The 15,527-nt window shown below is 43.9% G+C and overlaps 1 protein-coding gene across 1 annotated transcript in view; it reads left to right on the top strand.

Moving 5' to 3' along the window:
* LOC146508585 (forkhead box protein O6-like) overlaps positions 1-12,344 on the top strand; it is a 29,256-nt gene extending 16,912 nt beyond the window's left edge. The window contains exon 2 of the mRNA XM_085177080.1: positions 8,097-12,344. Coding sequence (XP_085033206.1) covers positions 8,097-9,812 — 1,716 coding nt within the window. The 3' untranslated portion in view covers positions 9,813-12,344. The remainder of the gene's footprint in view (positions 1-8,096) is intronic.
* Positions 12,345-15,527: the final 3,183 nt, after the last annotated feature.

The raw sequence follows: 15,527 nt of genomic DNA, 5'->3' as shown, positions 1-15,527 counted from the left end.
TTGAGATCTATTATAAAGCGGTGGTTTCAAATAACAGAAGTGTACCTTTGATAAACTGATAAAACATTTTGTTTTTCATTCAATACTCTGACTCTTAAACTGCAAACACTTGACAGTTCAAGGATTAGTACGTCTTTTTTCCCCCATGAACACGATGTCAGTGCAATCACTTTTACGTTTTCCTTCCTGAGAAAAAGCCCATTGTTCAACACGTTTGAGGACTCAGTATACTGTTACTTAGTGAAAGTCTGGGTGATGTCCACAAGAAGGAAATCAAAGTGGGCTTAATCTGTGGGTTACATCATTGATTTTTTTTTTTCTTTTTTCAAAGTAGCCTCCTCTATCCTTATGTCCCCGGGACCTAAACTTCAGATATTTATTAACTGTAAAGGGCTCTCATATAAGTATTAAAAAAATTATCCTTATATTTATAATTATGCTACTTGAACCTATTTAAAATGACTTTTGAGCATCTGAACAAAAAACAAAAAAAAAGAACAAAAAAATCCCCTAATTCTTAAACATTGTAATATTTTTGTTAAAATGATTGAATTCAAGTGTGAAGTCTGCATATACTACCCTACACGATATTATACTATACATACTATTGTATATACAAAGAGTATGCATACTTAGATACTCTTTGTTTGGCTGTACAGTGCTATTCTGTACTGTGAAGGACAAAGGGTGTCAGTGAAGGTCAAAGTTGGTTCAGGGGAGACACAGTCGCAGAGAAAATTGTCTCCATACAGCCTTTAACTATCTAAGCCTCTGTGATTTAGATCCCTACCACTCTTCTCTTCCAAATAGGCCCCCATATTCAAGACACTTCTTTTGTGTCTCACCCACCTCTGGCCTCTCAACCCCTCCCCTGTGCTGATAAACTGTGCTTTTCATTCTAAGCATGCAATTCTCATCTTCTTCTCCATATAGGTGTATGAATAAGTGGGGGTCTATGGGCTGTGCGTGAGTAAGTGGAAGTCTGCAGGCTGAAGTGCAGCATGTGGGTAGGCATTCATGGGAAACAGTGGTTGGTGCGCTGCACAGTGATGGCTAATGAAGTTCCTCTGCACCTCATAGCCCTATTAAACTGCTGCCCCCTACCTCTACCCACTTCACCCCCCACCTCTTGCCTTGTTTCTCCCCGAGGGAGAGAGTTGGCAGGGAGCAAGCCGGCTGCTATGGCAACAACAAGGAACCCTCCCTCTCCCACAGGTCTCCTTAGCAACTGGTAGCTTGGCATTGCGGTAATGAGTGTGCCCGGTGTGCCAGGCTTTGTGTCATGTTGGCATGTGTGTGCAATGAATGTGTGTGAGAGAACGAGTGAGTGTGTGTACAGGTGTGTGTGTGCGTGTGTGTTTGAAGACGAACGTGTGGCTGTTGAGTACACTTTGCCAATTTAGGTGAGACTTATAATGTGTGATGAGAAAAAGATATGGAGGCAGTCCTTGCTGAGGATCCCAAAAAAATGTTTTTTTATATTGAAATGTGGCCAAACCTGGCACTTCAGCTGACATGACTCCACTTGTCGTCTTTTTTTCTGTCTGAGTATGCGCCTCTACAGATGTGTGGCTGTGGTCTGGATTTGTGCATTATTTTTCTTCTTCGAGATTGTGGTCATTCTTCTCTATGCTGTGAAATTGAAGCAATTAAAGGGACGATCCGATTAATTTTTCATGCCATGTGCATGGCTGCCTATGAGTTTCCTGCTCTGCTGAAATTAAATTAAATGCTGAGAATGATTTTTATTAAAGTGCGATCAGAGGTGTGCACTGACCTTTAGAATGTAGGAAATGAGATTCTCATTGTTATGAATGAGATTATGTGGAAGCTGAGTGTGGGGAAAAAAAGCCTGGGCCCGCATTGATTCCATTGTTGGCTGACAGTTTCTTTGTATATAGCAGAGGGAGGTTTCAATATAATCAAATCCACACTGTGCCTGTTGGCTATTAAATGGACTGATACACAAATATGGACACACAGGCACTCACATAAATGCAGATTGACTTGCACACACTTGAACGCACGCATATCTTGCAGATCTTGTAAAAAAAAAGAGCTGTAAAAGCCTCTCCAGAAACGTGTTGCTCTTTAACAAAAGCATGGCAAGCCCAGTGGAAAATGTTAGTTTGCTCCCTAGACGAGGTGTGAAGTGCGAGCAGGCGGCCGGCCCCACAGGTGGCCCAGCCCTAACACCTGTTGTGTGAATCCTCTGTGGGAGGGTGTGAGCTTTGCCTACCTTGCAGGTCCCAGTGGAAAAACCACACCCATGCTATACTGTGGCACGTGCCCATTTGTGTGCCCACATGGCTCCCCCGTTTCGTGCGTGGGAGTTAGACGTGATGCCCAGATTGTGTCCCCTTTGTGCCCACCGGAAACACTCAGCTGCCCCTGGCATCAGCCGAGCGGATTTTCCGATCTCCTATCCGTGTCTCAGATGCTCTTCTAATCTGTTAGTATCTATTTTTACCCATCAAAGCTGCAGCAGCCCTTCTCTATCCCAAACCCTGCCACCCCAATGCCAACCTTTCCCTCCAGGGTGGGCACGGCTGATGGGTCGCCAGCCATTGGCTGCAATTAGTGCACAGTCAGGCAGGAATCCCCTACCAACTCCATTACATCCCTCTTCACAGCCACTTCCTGATCTGAGGCTACCAGACACACTACAACACACTTGCTTTCCATTTTAAGCCTTTTTATAAATGGCACTCCTGCAGTGTTGTGGAATAATGGGGTCGGGTACAGAGCACCTTTCACAGTGCTTGAATCACTCTACTGTGCAAACTCGGTCTATTCAAGTACAATGGCGGCCAAGGGAATGCACATTTGAATTGTACCTGTTCACATTTGGCGCTTGGATTAAGATAAAGTTCTATTTGTAAAACGATGGCCATCGGCGAGTTGATGAGTTAGCATTTAGCCTTTCCTGTAATGATGATGGAAAAATTGAAACCTGAAGTTTCTGACTCTTCTTACAGTGCATAGCTGTTCGACAAGAAATTACAAAAGCTGCCAATCTTCAGAGATCCCGCAGTGATACACGGAGATAGAAGCAGTTCTTAATCCCAGGTTTATTTCTTCTTCAACAAGGGCTGCAATGTGCCTTGCATGCCAATGCAGTCGTGACCACTGCTGTGGAGGCGATGATGGCATGTGGCAGAGAAGTAACTGTTTCTCACCTCCTAATAAAAGAGACTCCTTTTTAATCTTTTCAATTTGATTGCATTCCAAAACAGGCCTGTCTGCCCATCTGTCTCTCTTAAAGAAGCCTCCTAAAGGGATTTTAATCATCTGACTCTGGGCTTCTCAGGCAAATAGCTACATCTCTCTTTTTCTCTCTCACACACACACACCCGCGCAAACCATTTCCAATTTTCTTTCTTGTACTCACTGTCATAGTCTCACTTGTCTTTTCCTTCTCTCTGACACACCATATCGTCACAGCTTCATTGTGCCATATCTGTGCCGCCATTAGGCCCTTCAGTCGCTCTTCAAGTCCCCCTCAGACACATAAAATTCCCCCAACCCTGTCCCTATTAATCCACATGGCTCTAAATTCTTTATTTCCCTTCAAAGGGACAACGCGAGCCGTGACATCAATCACGGAAAGCGAATATTTAGCTGGCGCTAATTTCCACCAATAGCCTGGAGACAGGCTTAGCTGACAAAACTCATTCCTGCGCTGAACAAAACTGCTTGTGTTGAAACCTCCCCTCCCCCTGATCCCTCCTGCCTTCTGCACAGGCAAAAACAGCATTACAATAAACACAGTTAGCGCTTCTGTTACTCCCCCTTGATTTAGGCTTATCAAATGAATGTGCACCATAGAGGGATACCCTTTGACAATACATAATGGCTCCATTCTGCATGAAATGGTTTGGTAATACCAGTCGAGTGTGGCAAACGGTTTTACCCGGTGCCACTACAAGAACAGCTGCTGTGTTCTTAGCTGGGCAAGCGCACCACACTGCTTCACTCTTGAGGTTGTTTGAATCGGGTGAGTGGTTTCTTTTTGCTGGTTCCCAGACCTCATTCACAGTCCTTAGTTTCTCACTAAGTTCTGTTTGAATGAGTGCACATTCACCACAAGATGGGTCTTATAAACCATTTGACCTGTTTCCTCACTCCTCTGTGAGTGAGCGGGAAAAAACCCTGAGTGGATTCTGATGTTGCCCTAATGGAGGGGGATGGGGAAAGTAGGGGGCATTTTGAGGGCACCCATTTGTGTGGCTTAGAGGGGCCCCTTGTGCTACCGCTATATTCCCGCCCCTTATACCCAGGACCCTTCACCTCCTGCTGTATCCCCCAGCACAGCTGAACCCATGCCAGTCAATCGGGTTATCCCAGATGAATCACTGCATCCAACACAATACCTCCTACCCCCATATTACAGCTACTCCCAATGTTAATGCCTGACTGACATCTTGGGAGTGGCAACAGAGGGATATGTTGGGCATTAAGCCAATTTGTGCAAGTGGGAAAAGACAGCTAACTCACAAGCCTGTGGCGATTTAACATTGTTATATGACCAGTGGGGACATGGAATATTGAGCACCCATATTGGCCTCATATTGCAGGTGGATTGTGTAGTTAGTCAGATGTTGATGTGCGCACTGACAGCCATTAAACGTCATTGATTTTGAGCATTAAGTAGGCCTCTCTAGTCTCTGAATCAAACTGAGTTTGCATGTGGAAGAAAGGAGGGAGAACTGTAGAGCTATTGATTGGTGTTGTGAGATTTCCAAAAGCCAGATGAATGGTTCTTGAAGAGGTTAGGGAAGAGGAACACATAAGGATGTTCCTGCTAGATTTGATTTATAGATTTCTGTATCTGTTATAAAACCAGTTGAACTCCCACCCCCCGCTGCTTATTCCACCTGTGCAGGGTGGAAAAAGTGTCAACATGGGAGATTTGCTCGTAAAGAACATAATCTTTTAATCTGAGGACAAAGAGTCCTATCCCGCTGCTTTTGTCTAAATGTCTAAATCAGCTATCAGGTGTTTTGGGCCTTAATGAGAGTTGAACCCAAGCTGATTGTTTCCTTGCAGTCACAAAAGCCTTGTTCACCTTAATTGGCTTTGATTGGTCCATAAACTATCACCCTTAGCCTCTTTTACTTAGTGGCCAAATTAACTCCTTACAGCCTGATTTAGCAGTATTTGATGAGGGTGGATGCTCTTTATATGTCTGTGCAGGTTCTCAGTCAACCAGGTCATGCAATTCTTAATGAAAAGCATGTGGTTTGTGACGTTTCACCTCTCATCCAAGGGCCTCTTCAGTTCTAATAACTGAAAAATAAAAAATAAAGTTTTTGATTATGAAACAAAGAAGTCACATCAGTTCTTATGACTCCATCTTGTTCGTTCCAGCATTATGGTACCAGCACTGGATGTCGCCACATGACCCAGTGGTTCATTCATTATTTAGAGCCTTCTCCACTAGCCTCATTGTATTAAAGGCGTATGATTTGAATAGGAAGTAGTGTCCTGAACCCAGGCATGTGATGTGTGTTCCTCTGTCATTGTATGTTTCTGTGGGCTTCATCGGACTGTCTCAGCAAGCCAGGGGGCTGAAAGAGAATTTCCATTTTATGAATATTTAATGCATAATAAAGTTTTCAATTTTATTCTATTCTTTAACCCATAGGGCTAAAGAATGTCACAAAGCCAACCCTCAAGGACAGAGCATAAATTGGAGGTAGTTGATTTGTTGGAGAAATTAAAAATATAGTTAACACCTGCCTCAGAAATCATCCAGTAAAAATACACACAGGAACATTTGGAGTAGTTTTTAACCATATCCTATAAGGTTTTTATTGTGTCCCTGATTCCCACATCAAACTCCCCTTACTTTTTGCTACTATAGGATCATAGCATATCCAAGCTGCCTGCTGTGTATGTGGTAACCTGGCATAGCTCTGTGTGAGACACCCAGCTGGGAGTGCCCCTGAATCAACTTGGGATTAGCCCAGGATTGTCTGGGATTACTCGGGGATGGAGAGGGATTAGCAGTGACTGCCTGTTTCAGGGGCGTGAGGGCCAGAGGCTGGTCAAATTGCCCCTGACTCAGAGAACAGGAGGCAGACAGAACCACACCCACCATGAAACCACCTGCAACCTTTGTAATCTTAAATTCTAGCACACACACAAATACGTGCAAACAGGATGACAGCAAAAAACATGTGGTAGAAAACTATCGAAAGCCAGCAGCCAGTAATGATGATGATGCCGTTGCTGGCCACCATCCGAAATCTCTCAAATCTCTCTAGCAGGTGGATTCATCAGATAAAGAGGGTTTGGGATGATGACAAATCCCTCCAAGTTCAATGGGGCTGCTCTTCCCTCATACGGGGATAAATCGAGATTTGAATCAGACAGGTCACACAGAGTTGTGGCATGAAGTGGTTCAGCTCTCTGAAAGATGCCTCATTTACCACCGGCCGCGATGGAAAGGCATGAATGCTTACATATGTTTTAATTCGGGCATGCACCGGACTTGATGGGGGATGATTTGGAGTGGTATGATAGGTGGATGAGCCAGCCAGGGTGAGACAGGGAGTTGGCGCGGCACGTAGAGAAGCCGTCAGAAGCAGGGAGCGGGCATCCCCTGCGGACTTGCACTGCCAAGATGAAAGGCTGTTTAGTGTTGGAGCAGCAGCATCAAACAGCCGCCTCCTCTTGCATCCTTTCCCCCATCCCCCACTCTCCCTCCATTTCTCTCTCTGACTCTCTTGACTCTTACCACAATATGATATAGTTCTGCCATTGCGCGTTTACCCGGTTGCCATGGTTACCCAGTTCTGGAGGTGTCACGGCGAAATAACCCAAGGAGGCATTCACAGATCACCTGAATTCAGCTCACCTCCCGTTTATATGTTCACCGTCGCAATTTGATTTGTTTCCCTGCCGTGCAATTCGCTCTAAATACAAATAATGTGCAACATAATGAAGATAGTGCTGTGAGTACCCCTCAGTCCGAAACAATCCATTGTATATGTATATTTCCAAACTGCAGGAGATGCTTTTTGATTTGATATTGTCCTGCTTGAGCATCTAAATTACTTATGCAGCACAAACAGCAGAATTATAACAACAGATTCCCTGACACTCAGAAATCGCTATTATTCACCAACCCTTGAGATATAAATGATTAAAAAAAAGAAACTATATCCTTTGAATGACCGAGTCACTGGCTAACCCCAACCCATGCCAGTGTAGAGGATAATGGGAAAGTAATTGGTGGCACACTGTATAATTGAAGGCATAGAAATTGAAGCCAGAAGTTGGAAATGACTCACGTTCAAATTGAGACAAGTTGAATATGAAGCATAGTGACAAAAAAGAAATACAGGACTGTGATAAAGAGAGAACAAGGGAGGGAAAGGGAGATAGGCAGTGAAGGTCTGTCAGAGGGTGAGATACATCCATTAGCCCTCCTTCCTCCGGGCTCAATCTTGCGATACATCCCCCCATTCAACCTACGTGAAGGAAAGAGACAGAGCTGGCACTAAGCCAGGCTGGCACCAACTTCAAACATACAGTACAGCTAACCTCAGTGGTTTACATCAGGCCAGCTAAAAGCAGAAGTAGAGGAGGACAGATGGATTGATGGAAATGAAAGTGGGAGGATTGACGTACATAGGGAGAATGTCTAAAGTCGGAGTCTTCGGTCATTTCAGGTGGGATAAGACTGACAGGGTGTTGCTTTATGCCAGCTGTAGCTGTTATTTGAGCATGTTTGTGCTTTTCAGTGAGCTCTAAATTTCCTGATTTTAGTCGACTCTGGTTATGTGCATCTAATATTGAAATGGAAGCGACCTGATAATTTAGGACAATTTTCTGTGACTCATCATGTATGGACCAGATGGTTTATATGCAATACTGACAGCTGTGCTTGTGGTTAAGGTTTTCTTGAACATTGACTTTAATACTTGATGTAATAAAAAAATCTTATTTTGTAGAACTTTTTAATCTAAATCTTATGCACATTTCCCTTATTTGAATTGTTTACATTTTTACATATATAGTAATTGAAATGACATTCATTATATTACAGTTTAGTTTTATATTTTTCTTTCTCTTTTATCTTTCTGCAGAATTCAATCCGACACAACCTGTCCCTTCACACACGCTTCATCCGGGTGCAGAATGAGGGTACAGGGAAGAGTTCCTGGTGGATGCTCAATCCAGATGGAGGAAAAATGGGCAAAGCCCCGCGGAGACGAGCAGTCTCTATGGACAACAGCACAAAATACCTAAAAAGCAAAGGCCGGATCAGAGGCAAGAGGGTTGGCCGCCCTGGGATTGGAGCTGGGTCTGCTAGTGTGGGGCTCCAGAGCTCCCCTGATCATGGCAGCCCTTCACGGAAAGGCCTCCAAGGAGCCGGAGGTGCATCTGGAACAGATGGTGAGTTTGATGCTTGGACAGACCTCCATTCCAGGGCTAGTTCATCAGCGTCTACCCTTAGTGGGCGGTTGTCACCCATCCTCGCAGAGGGAGAACCAGAGGAACCAGAGGAGGGTGGCCTGTCCTGTTCCACCTCCCCTCACCTCTACCCGTCGCCAACTAGTGCACGCTCTCCATCCATGGGTGCTGGAAATCACTGTCCTCCTCTTGAGCAGCTGCCTCAGCTGGCTAACCTGACAGGTGCCATCAGTCTGGATGAGCAGATGATGGAGGATGGTTATCATCATCATCGTTCACAGCAGCAGCAACACCAGCAGCATCAAGCTATTGGCAGACATAAGCACCAAACTGCTGTCTATCACTACAACTCTGGAGTGAAAGGACAGGGCTCCTATGGTTCAAGTGTCTATGGGGCAACAGGCATGGGGATGCTGCGTCACCATTCACCCATGCAGACCATTCAGGAGAACAAACCAGCCAGTTTCTCTGGAACCATGCGGGCATACTCAAGCACTAATGCCCTTCAGAGTCTGCTAACAGGGGGTCCAGCTGGACAGCAATACTGTCCCAAGGACATGATGCTGGGACAGGAGAGGGAAAGCCATTCTCTGATGAATCAAGCTACAAATGGAGTTGGATCCAACCATCACAGCCACCACCCCGGCCTCCACAATGGCCACAGCCACAATGGACTGCATAGTCACAGCTCAACTCATAGCCATAACAGAACTCACAGCCATACTCCCAGTCATAATCACAACAATGTAACCAACCACAACTCACCTCACAGCCTCACTCACAATGGTCACAGCCTCAGCCAGAGCCATAACCACACACCACCCCGGGCTGCTGCCCTGACCCCACGTGGCAGCAGCAATCAGTTGCAGACCTACAACCACAAAGCTCCTTACCTGTACAGCCCCCCGTCACATGCCCACCTTCCTGCTTCTACCACCCTCCCCCCAAATCCAGCAGGCATGCTCGGCATGCCCCAGGACTCGTGCCATGTTGCCACAGCTCCCCACCCACGTCACAACCATTACCCAGACCCACAACACCAAGGCATGAGTAATGGACCGTATCACCATGGCCTCGGGATGGGCAGTGGTACCGCTGGTAGCAACTACCATGGCTATCACCAACCTCACCCCCATGAGAGACTACCAGCTGACCTGGACATTGACATGTTCCATGGCAGCTTAGACTGCGATGTGGAGTCCATCCTCCTCCATGATATCATGGACTCTGGGGAGGAGATGGACTTTAACTTTGACTGCTCCTTAGCCCAAGGTGTGGGCATCGGCATGGGTATGGGAATGGGTGTGACTATGGGGATGGGGATGGGAATGAGTGGACTGGCTGGTCCACAGCAAGCCCATAGCAACCAGAGCTGGGTGCCTGGGTAAAGTCAAGAACAACACGTCTAACCCTCAGAAAGAACGACCCTCCTCATGAAGCACTGTGCTCAACTGTGACATTCCTGATTTGACACAAAGACTATAGGATCCACACTTCCATGTCTCTTTGTTGTCTTGACAATTCCACTGTCATCCCCCCTCCCCCCCCCCCATTTTTTTTAAAAGATCCCCCTCTAGTTCATGTCACATTAAGTTTTTCCTCAAATCAACTATACTGTGATGACAATCTCTCAGCTGTGCTTGCCCAACATCGCTTCTCATCTGCCATGAGAACTGAACTCTGAATGCACTTTATTGCAAGTGGGTCACATCTCACGGTGTAATGCCTTCACAGAGCAGCTCAGGCAGAGCTTGGCATGTTTTGTAAGGTGGCTTCAGTATTTGACAAGAACAAATGAGGAATAACAAGCCCTGCTAATAAAGTGTCAGATTTATGAACTGATAAAATTGGAGTCGTTTGCTTATATACTGTCATTTTTAAAGGTCGGGAGAACTGTTTTTGACAAAAAAAATTCTCAGTTACATGTGATTGGAGCCCTGAGTTTTCAAATGTAGTGGTACCTTAAGATCATAGGCAGTTCTTATGACTTATTTATACCTCAATTTAATATATTATTTAATGCAATATCCCTCAAGATTGGCTGAAATTCAATTGTACACTAGACTTAAACAGAGGTCTGATCAGAAGCCAGTTCATCACTTGAAAGACATTCACATTCACTCGTTCATAAGCTCTGCGTAATTATCTTACATCAGCAGCCCTGTTGTTTATAGCTATAGTCTTGCACTTTGACTTTTCTCTCGGATGCAACCATTTTTTGTTCGGCTTCTTTGCTATTGGTTCGAGAATATTGTCATCGTGCCGTTAAATGGATTCTATCATTAGTGGCCAGCGCGCAATTTGGTGAATTAAAATGTCATATCACCTTGTCTCACCTGGGCCTCTTGTGCTAGTCTCCCTCTCTCTCCTTCTCTGTCTCCGTCTGCGAGTGGAGACAAAGTGACCATTCCTCACACCAAGCCATTAATGTAGGTTGATTGAAATTCAGCATCTTGCTTTTAATCTCCAAAGTGATGCGGCAGCGATGTGTCATTATTGAGAGGCTAACGTGTTGTCCTCCCATCTCTCACCTCGGCTGTCCGGGCCACCTCTTGCTTCTCCAGCTTAATGCGCCAAGAAAGTGAGACAAAATGGTGATTAACGCCAAGTCACTCTGCCTGCTGTCCTGCTCTGAGAAGGGCCAATGTCACTGGCCACATGCCTGCTCAAAATGGGTAAACAAAAAGAAAAGATGGAGACAAGGATAGAACAAAAGCCTGTTGTTGCAGTGGGATCAATCATCAGCCTTAGTTTCCATTCCTCTTGGATGTGTGTGTCTCAAAACAGGTCATGTACTCCTATTGTAAATCGTTTCCATTGTCTCCATTTAGTTCCCATGTTTTCAGTGCTTATACCCTGCACTTCAAATACTCAAACAGGTGAAAAGGGAGATGTTTAAGGAGAAAACAATCAGCCAATCTCAGTGGCATGAGTCTGTGTCTGATAGGGTTGTAATGCTTCACAGCCATCCGCATCCACTTTTTGTGTGTTTATTCTGTTGTCTTGTAGTTGTTGTTGTACTGTTGAAATTGTAAGGACTGATGAAGACAGTGCTGAAATATCCATAGTGTAAGGGTGGAATCCACTGGTGAAATTATTTTGGTAGCGCAGTATGACCTTCCAAAGCTTCAACAGCGTGCACCCCTCCCGTATGTGCTGTGCTCTGCTCAGTTGTTTCTGCGTTTGTGAGTGGGGGAGTCTGCAGATAATTTCTCACTGGCCTTGAGAGAGAGAAGAAAAGAGGACACCCCTATTCTCTAATTCCCTCAAGGAGACTCTTCGCACTGGGTCTGTACAAAGTACGGCACACAAAGGAAAAGAAGGAGTGTGGGGGTGGGGGGGGGGGGGGGGGGTTATTGTTAGAGCCAAAGGTCAAGCATGGCACAGACTATCAGACCCATTATTGAGGTAAATACCTTTATTTCAGGGCTTTTAGCGCACTGGTTCCATTTAATCTCTGAGCGGAAAATGCGTGAAATTTTATAAGCAACTGGGCCTCACAAAGCGGTTATGTTATATCCTATGCTACAGACGTTTATCAATGCCCTGCTATTGGAAAGATAGCTATATATGATGTCTAATTTTCCTCTATTTATTTATGAAAGAGATTGGTCTTTGTCACTCCTAAATGTGGTAATCGTTTGAGTCAACGCCTGTCCCTTTCTCTTCTTGTCTGTTTTTTAAGATGTCACTCCCTCCGACCCTTTTACTGACTTTTATTTTGTACAAAATCTATATATTAAAAAAATTGTATAATAGTTTTTAAAATCTCAAAATAATATCAGTTTTGTTGTCTATTTCTTTTTTTAAAAGAATGTATCTCATCATCTGGTGACTGTTAAATAAATGAAATGCGAAGAAAACAATGTCTCTGTTGTCACATTTGTTTAAATATGACCATGTAGAATATTTTTTTCCCCCACAAAAACACAACCAAGTGAGCTTTTCCTTGCAATTTAGTGAGTCTGAAGGGGAATTTTCCTGAGCTACTTCTGTTTGTCAGTTGCTTTTGTGCAGTAACTGACAAGTCGAATATGTGTGAGCTGCTTGCAAATTAATTTTTTCCTTGTGTTTCCTTATTTTGTTATTAACATACAACTCTTCTCACAATGGGGCGACAACCCCTGTTTGCAGCATTTGACCAGGACACCAAGTCACTGCGTGTGGGAAGTGGACACCATGAATCAAAAATGGGGGGAAAAATTTTAAAATGACAATTGCAGGGAAGCATCACTTGTGCTAGAGAATGGATGAGAAGGCGAGAGATAGGGTGAAGGTTTGTGTGTGTGTGTGTGTGTGTGTGTGTGTGTGTGTGTGTGTGAGAGACAGAACGAAAGAGAGAGAGAGAAAGATAGTTCCTGACAGACAAAACAAGGAGGCACCCAGGCAGCCAGACAGAGTTGCCAGGATTGGAGTAATAGGTGTGTGTGCGTGTATGTGTGTGTTTGTGTGTCATAATGCTTGTTATGGCCCACAAAGCAGTATAGGTTGGCCACAGCTGTCCTGGTCCCATTGGAGGCGTTTTCACAGGAGGAGTGTGCAGCGCTACAGCGCCATACTGCCAGGCCCCAAGGGAGCCTCTACCTCTACACATACTCTTTTACACACACACACACACACACACACACTCAGACACACACACAGACATGCACATTCACACACACAAATTTGAAAATACCACAGATTCACACTTTTATACAAAGAAGCACACAGCACAGTTATGAAACCATACACACAGACACATACACACTTAGGCAATTCTCACTTAGATGTACAGTTTTAATTGACTCCACTTGGCAGAGCTTCTCTGGAGGGAAAAATGTGAGAAGTAGAGAGAATGAGAAAAATATAGGTGTGGAGGTGAGGAAGTCAGACAGCTTATATAAAAGCTAAATGTGCAAGAAAAAGGAAAAAAAAAACCAACGAAAATTATTTAGTTTTAAAACAGCAGTCCAACACAGTCTGGTAACCTTATAGGATGTTTCATAATTTCACAATTAGCCTAAACTGAGTGTGATTGAGTGTAACTAAGACTGAGAACCTGGCAGAAGGCCAGTGTCTCACTGTTCTCTGCATATCTCCTGAGAGGGATGGCGGCTAGGGCAGACAGGAAGGCAGTCCAGTCCAGGTGCGGCGCCTCGGGGAGGTTCTGCTCTTCTGTTCCTCATTATCAGAGAGGGGGAGAGCGAAACTGTGTTAGTGTCATTATTCATCCACTCAGGCATCTGGGAGCAGGTCCTTCCTTACTTGGCGTAGTGATATTGTTGTAGAGACCGCCCTTGGAGCTAAAGGCTGGCTGGGGACACTACTAACTGCTAACAGACAGACCCACCCAGGCAAAGCTCCAGGGTAGAGATGTCCTTGAGTGCTTATGAGGATTCAGCACTTCTCACTTTCTGGCTGAGCTGCAAAGTGAAAAAAAAAGAAAAAGAAAACTGCTATATCTCCAAAATTCAGTTGGTCACTGAAATGATTAATTTTCCACTAGTGTGAAGTTTTATGCGATGCCTCCAAAATAAGACCTATTATTAGCCACCCCAGCCACATCAATTTTATCGTTACCCATTACTAGGACTTCACTTTTCCAAACATGAGTTCAAATTTGTTTGGAAAAAAAAGGGTCAGTTAATTGATTTATACTTATAACATTTTAGGATGAAGCTAGGCTCCACAAATACATAAAATGATGATTAAAAGGTTAAACTGTCTGAAAGTATACAGATTGCATAACGTGTCGATGAATGATCACAAAGACAGGATTAAAACACTGGTGACATCTTGCTGGTCAGTAGTAGTGTTGTCCTGAAGGTGGCCAAAGATTGTTCAGCAAAAAAAAAAAAACACCTCCAAAAGGTCACCAAACCAACGGTGCTGCTTGCAGAGCTGTTAAACTGAGGGGTAAAACTGATGAAAATTTGAAAGCGCAAACCATTAAGTTTTGTTAGCATCATGTTTCACCCCAGACAAAGTGAAGCGCAAGGACAGTTGAAAGGTACAGTGATATTTAAAGGAATTAAAAGGAAACATTTTGTTTGAAACTGTTGGTAAGTTATAGCCAAAAGCAGTCTTTGTGCTCTGCATTTCTAAGATCCTTCTGAAAGCTATGATTTGCCCTTAAGTTTAAGTACTACTGTAAGACATTTTAGAGACAACCACCATTCAAAGGATCAAAGGTTTGAGACATAGTCCTTTCTCAAAAAAAAAAAAAAAAAAAAAATCGCATTTTTGTCTGTATTGGTTACAGAGAGACAGGAACCAAGAGCATATCCAACAAAGTCTGCTGAACGCTAATGATTAGGCTATAAGATGCCTCAGTACTCAATGTTTTCACAAGGGGGTGATGCCTGAAAGGTTATAATATGCACTGGAAATGTGTATTAGCTGTTACAAGATGCAAGCAGAGGATCAAAGTGTGTAGTCAAAGAACAGGTGTTCACCAAAAAGAGACCTTTCTGGGGCTGAGCAAAGGCAAAAGGTTAGTGTTGTCAGAAGTTCTAAGTAAGTCCTTGGATTTACTACTGAAAGAACAGTTAACAGCTCTGGTCCTGAAGAGACCTGGACAAAAGTAAGACAACATGTTAAAGGTGATAAGGTGGACATCTTTTAATGCAATAAATATAAAGTCATTTTAGTCCAGCGTGTCTCACAGAAATCATACAATGACTCACCATTTAGTTTTTAGGCTGTATAAACTACATTGCAGAGGGGTCTTTGCATTACTTGGGATGGCTTCAATTTTCCTCATACCGATGTAAACACACCTTTCAGCACCAGCAAACATTAATAACTTGGATTCAGTTGTTGACTAATGTTGGTCCCTGTATTAAAAGACCTGTCAATCAATTTGGGAGTTTTAATGGGACTTTTCAGTGCTTGTGCTTTTGGCTATGGATCTACTTCTTCTTTTATGTTTCAGCAATAACCACAAAGACTAAATCTGTATAGGTAATGAACTTTTTCTTGAAGTAAGTCTCAAGATCAGATATTTTAGGATATCACAGTGTTGACCACCAAATAAACGGCCTCAAGCTAAAAAAATTAATTGAATAGTGTTCTAAGATATCTCAAGACCAATTATCTTGAAACAGCTTGATAACAGTGTT

Source organism: Neolamprologus multifasciatus, chromosome 11 (assembly GCF_963576455.1).
Source record: "Neolamprologus multifasciatus chromosome 11, fNeoMul1.2, whole genome shotgun sequence".
Lineage (NCBI taxonomy): Eukaryota > Metazoa > Chordata > Actinopteri > Cichliformes > Cichlidae > Neolamprologus > Neolamprologus multifasciatus.
This window is presented reverse-complemented; position numbering and strand designations above follow the sequence as displayed.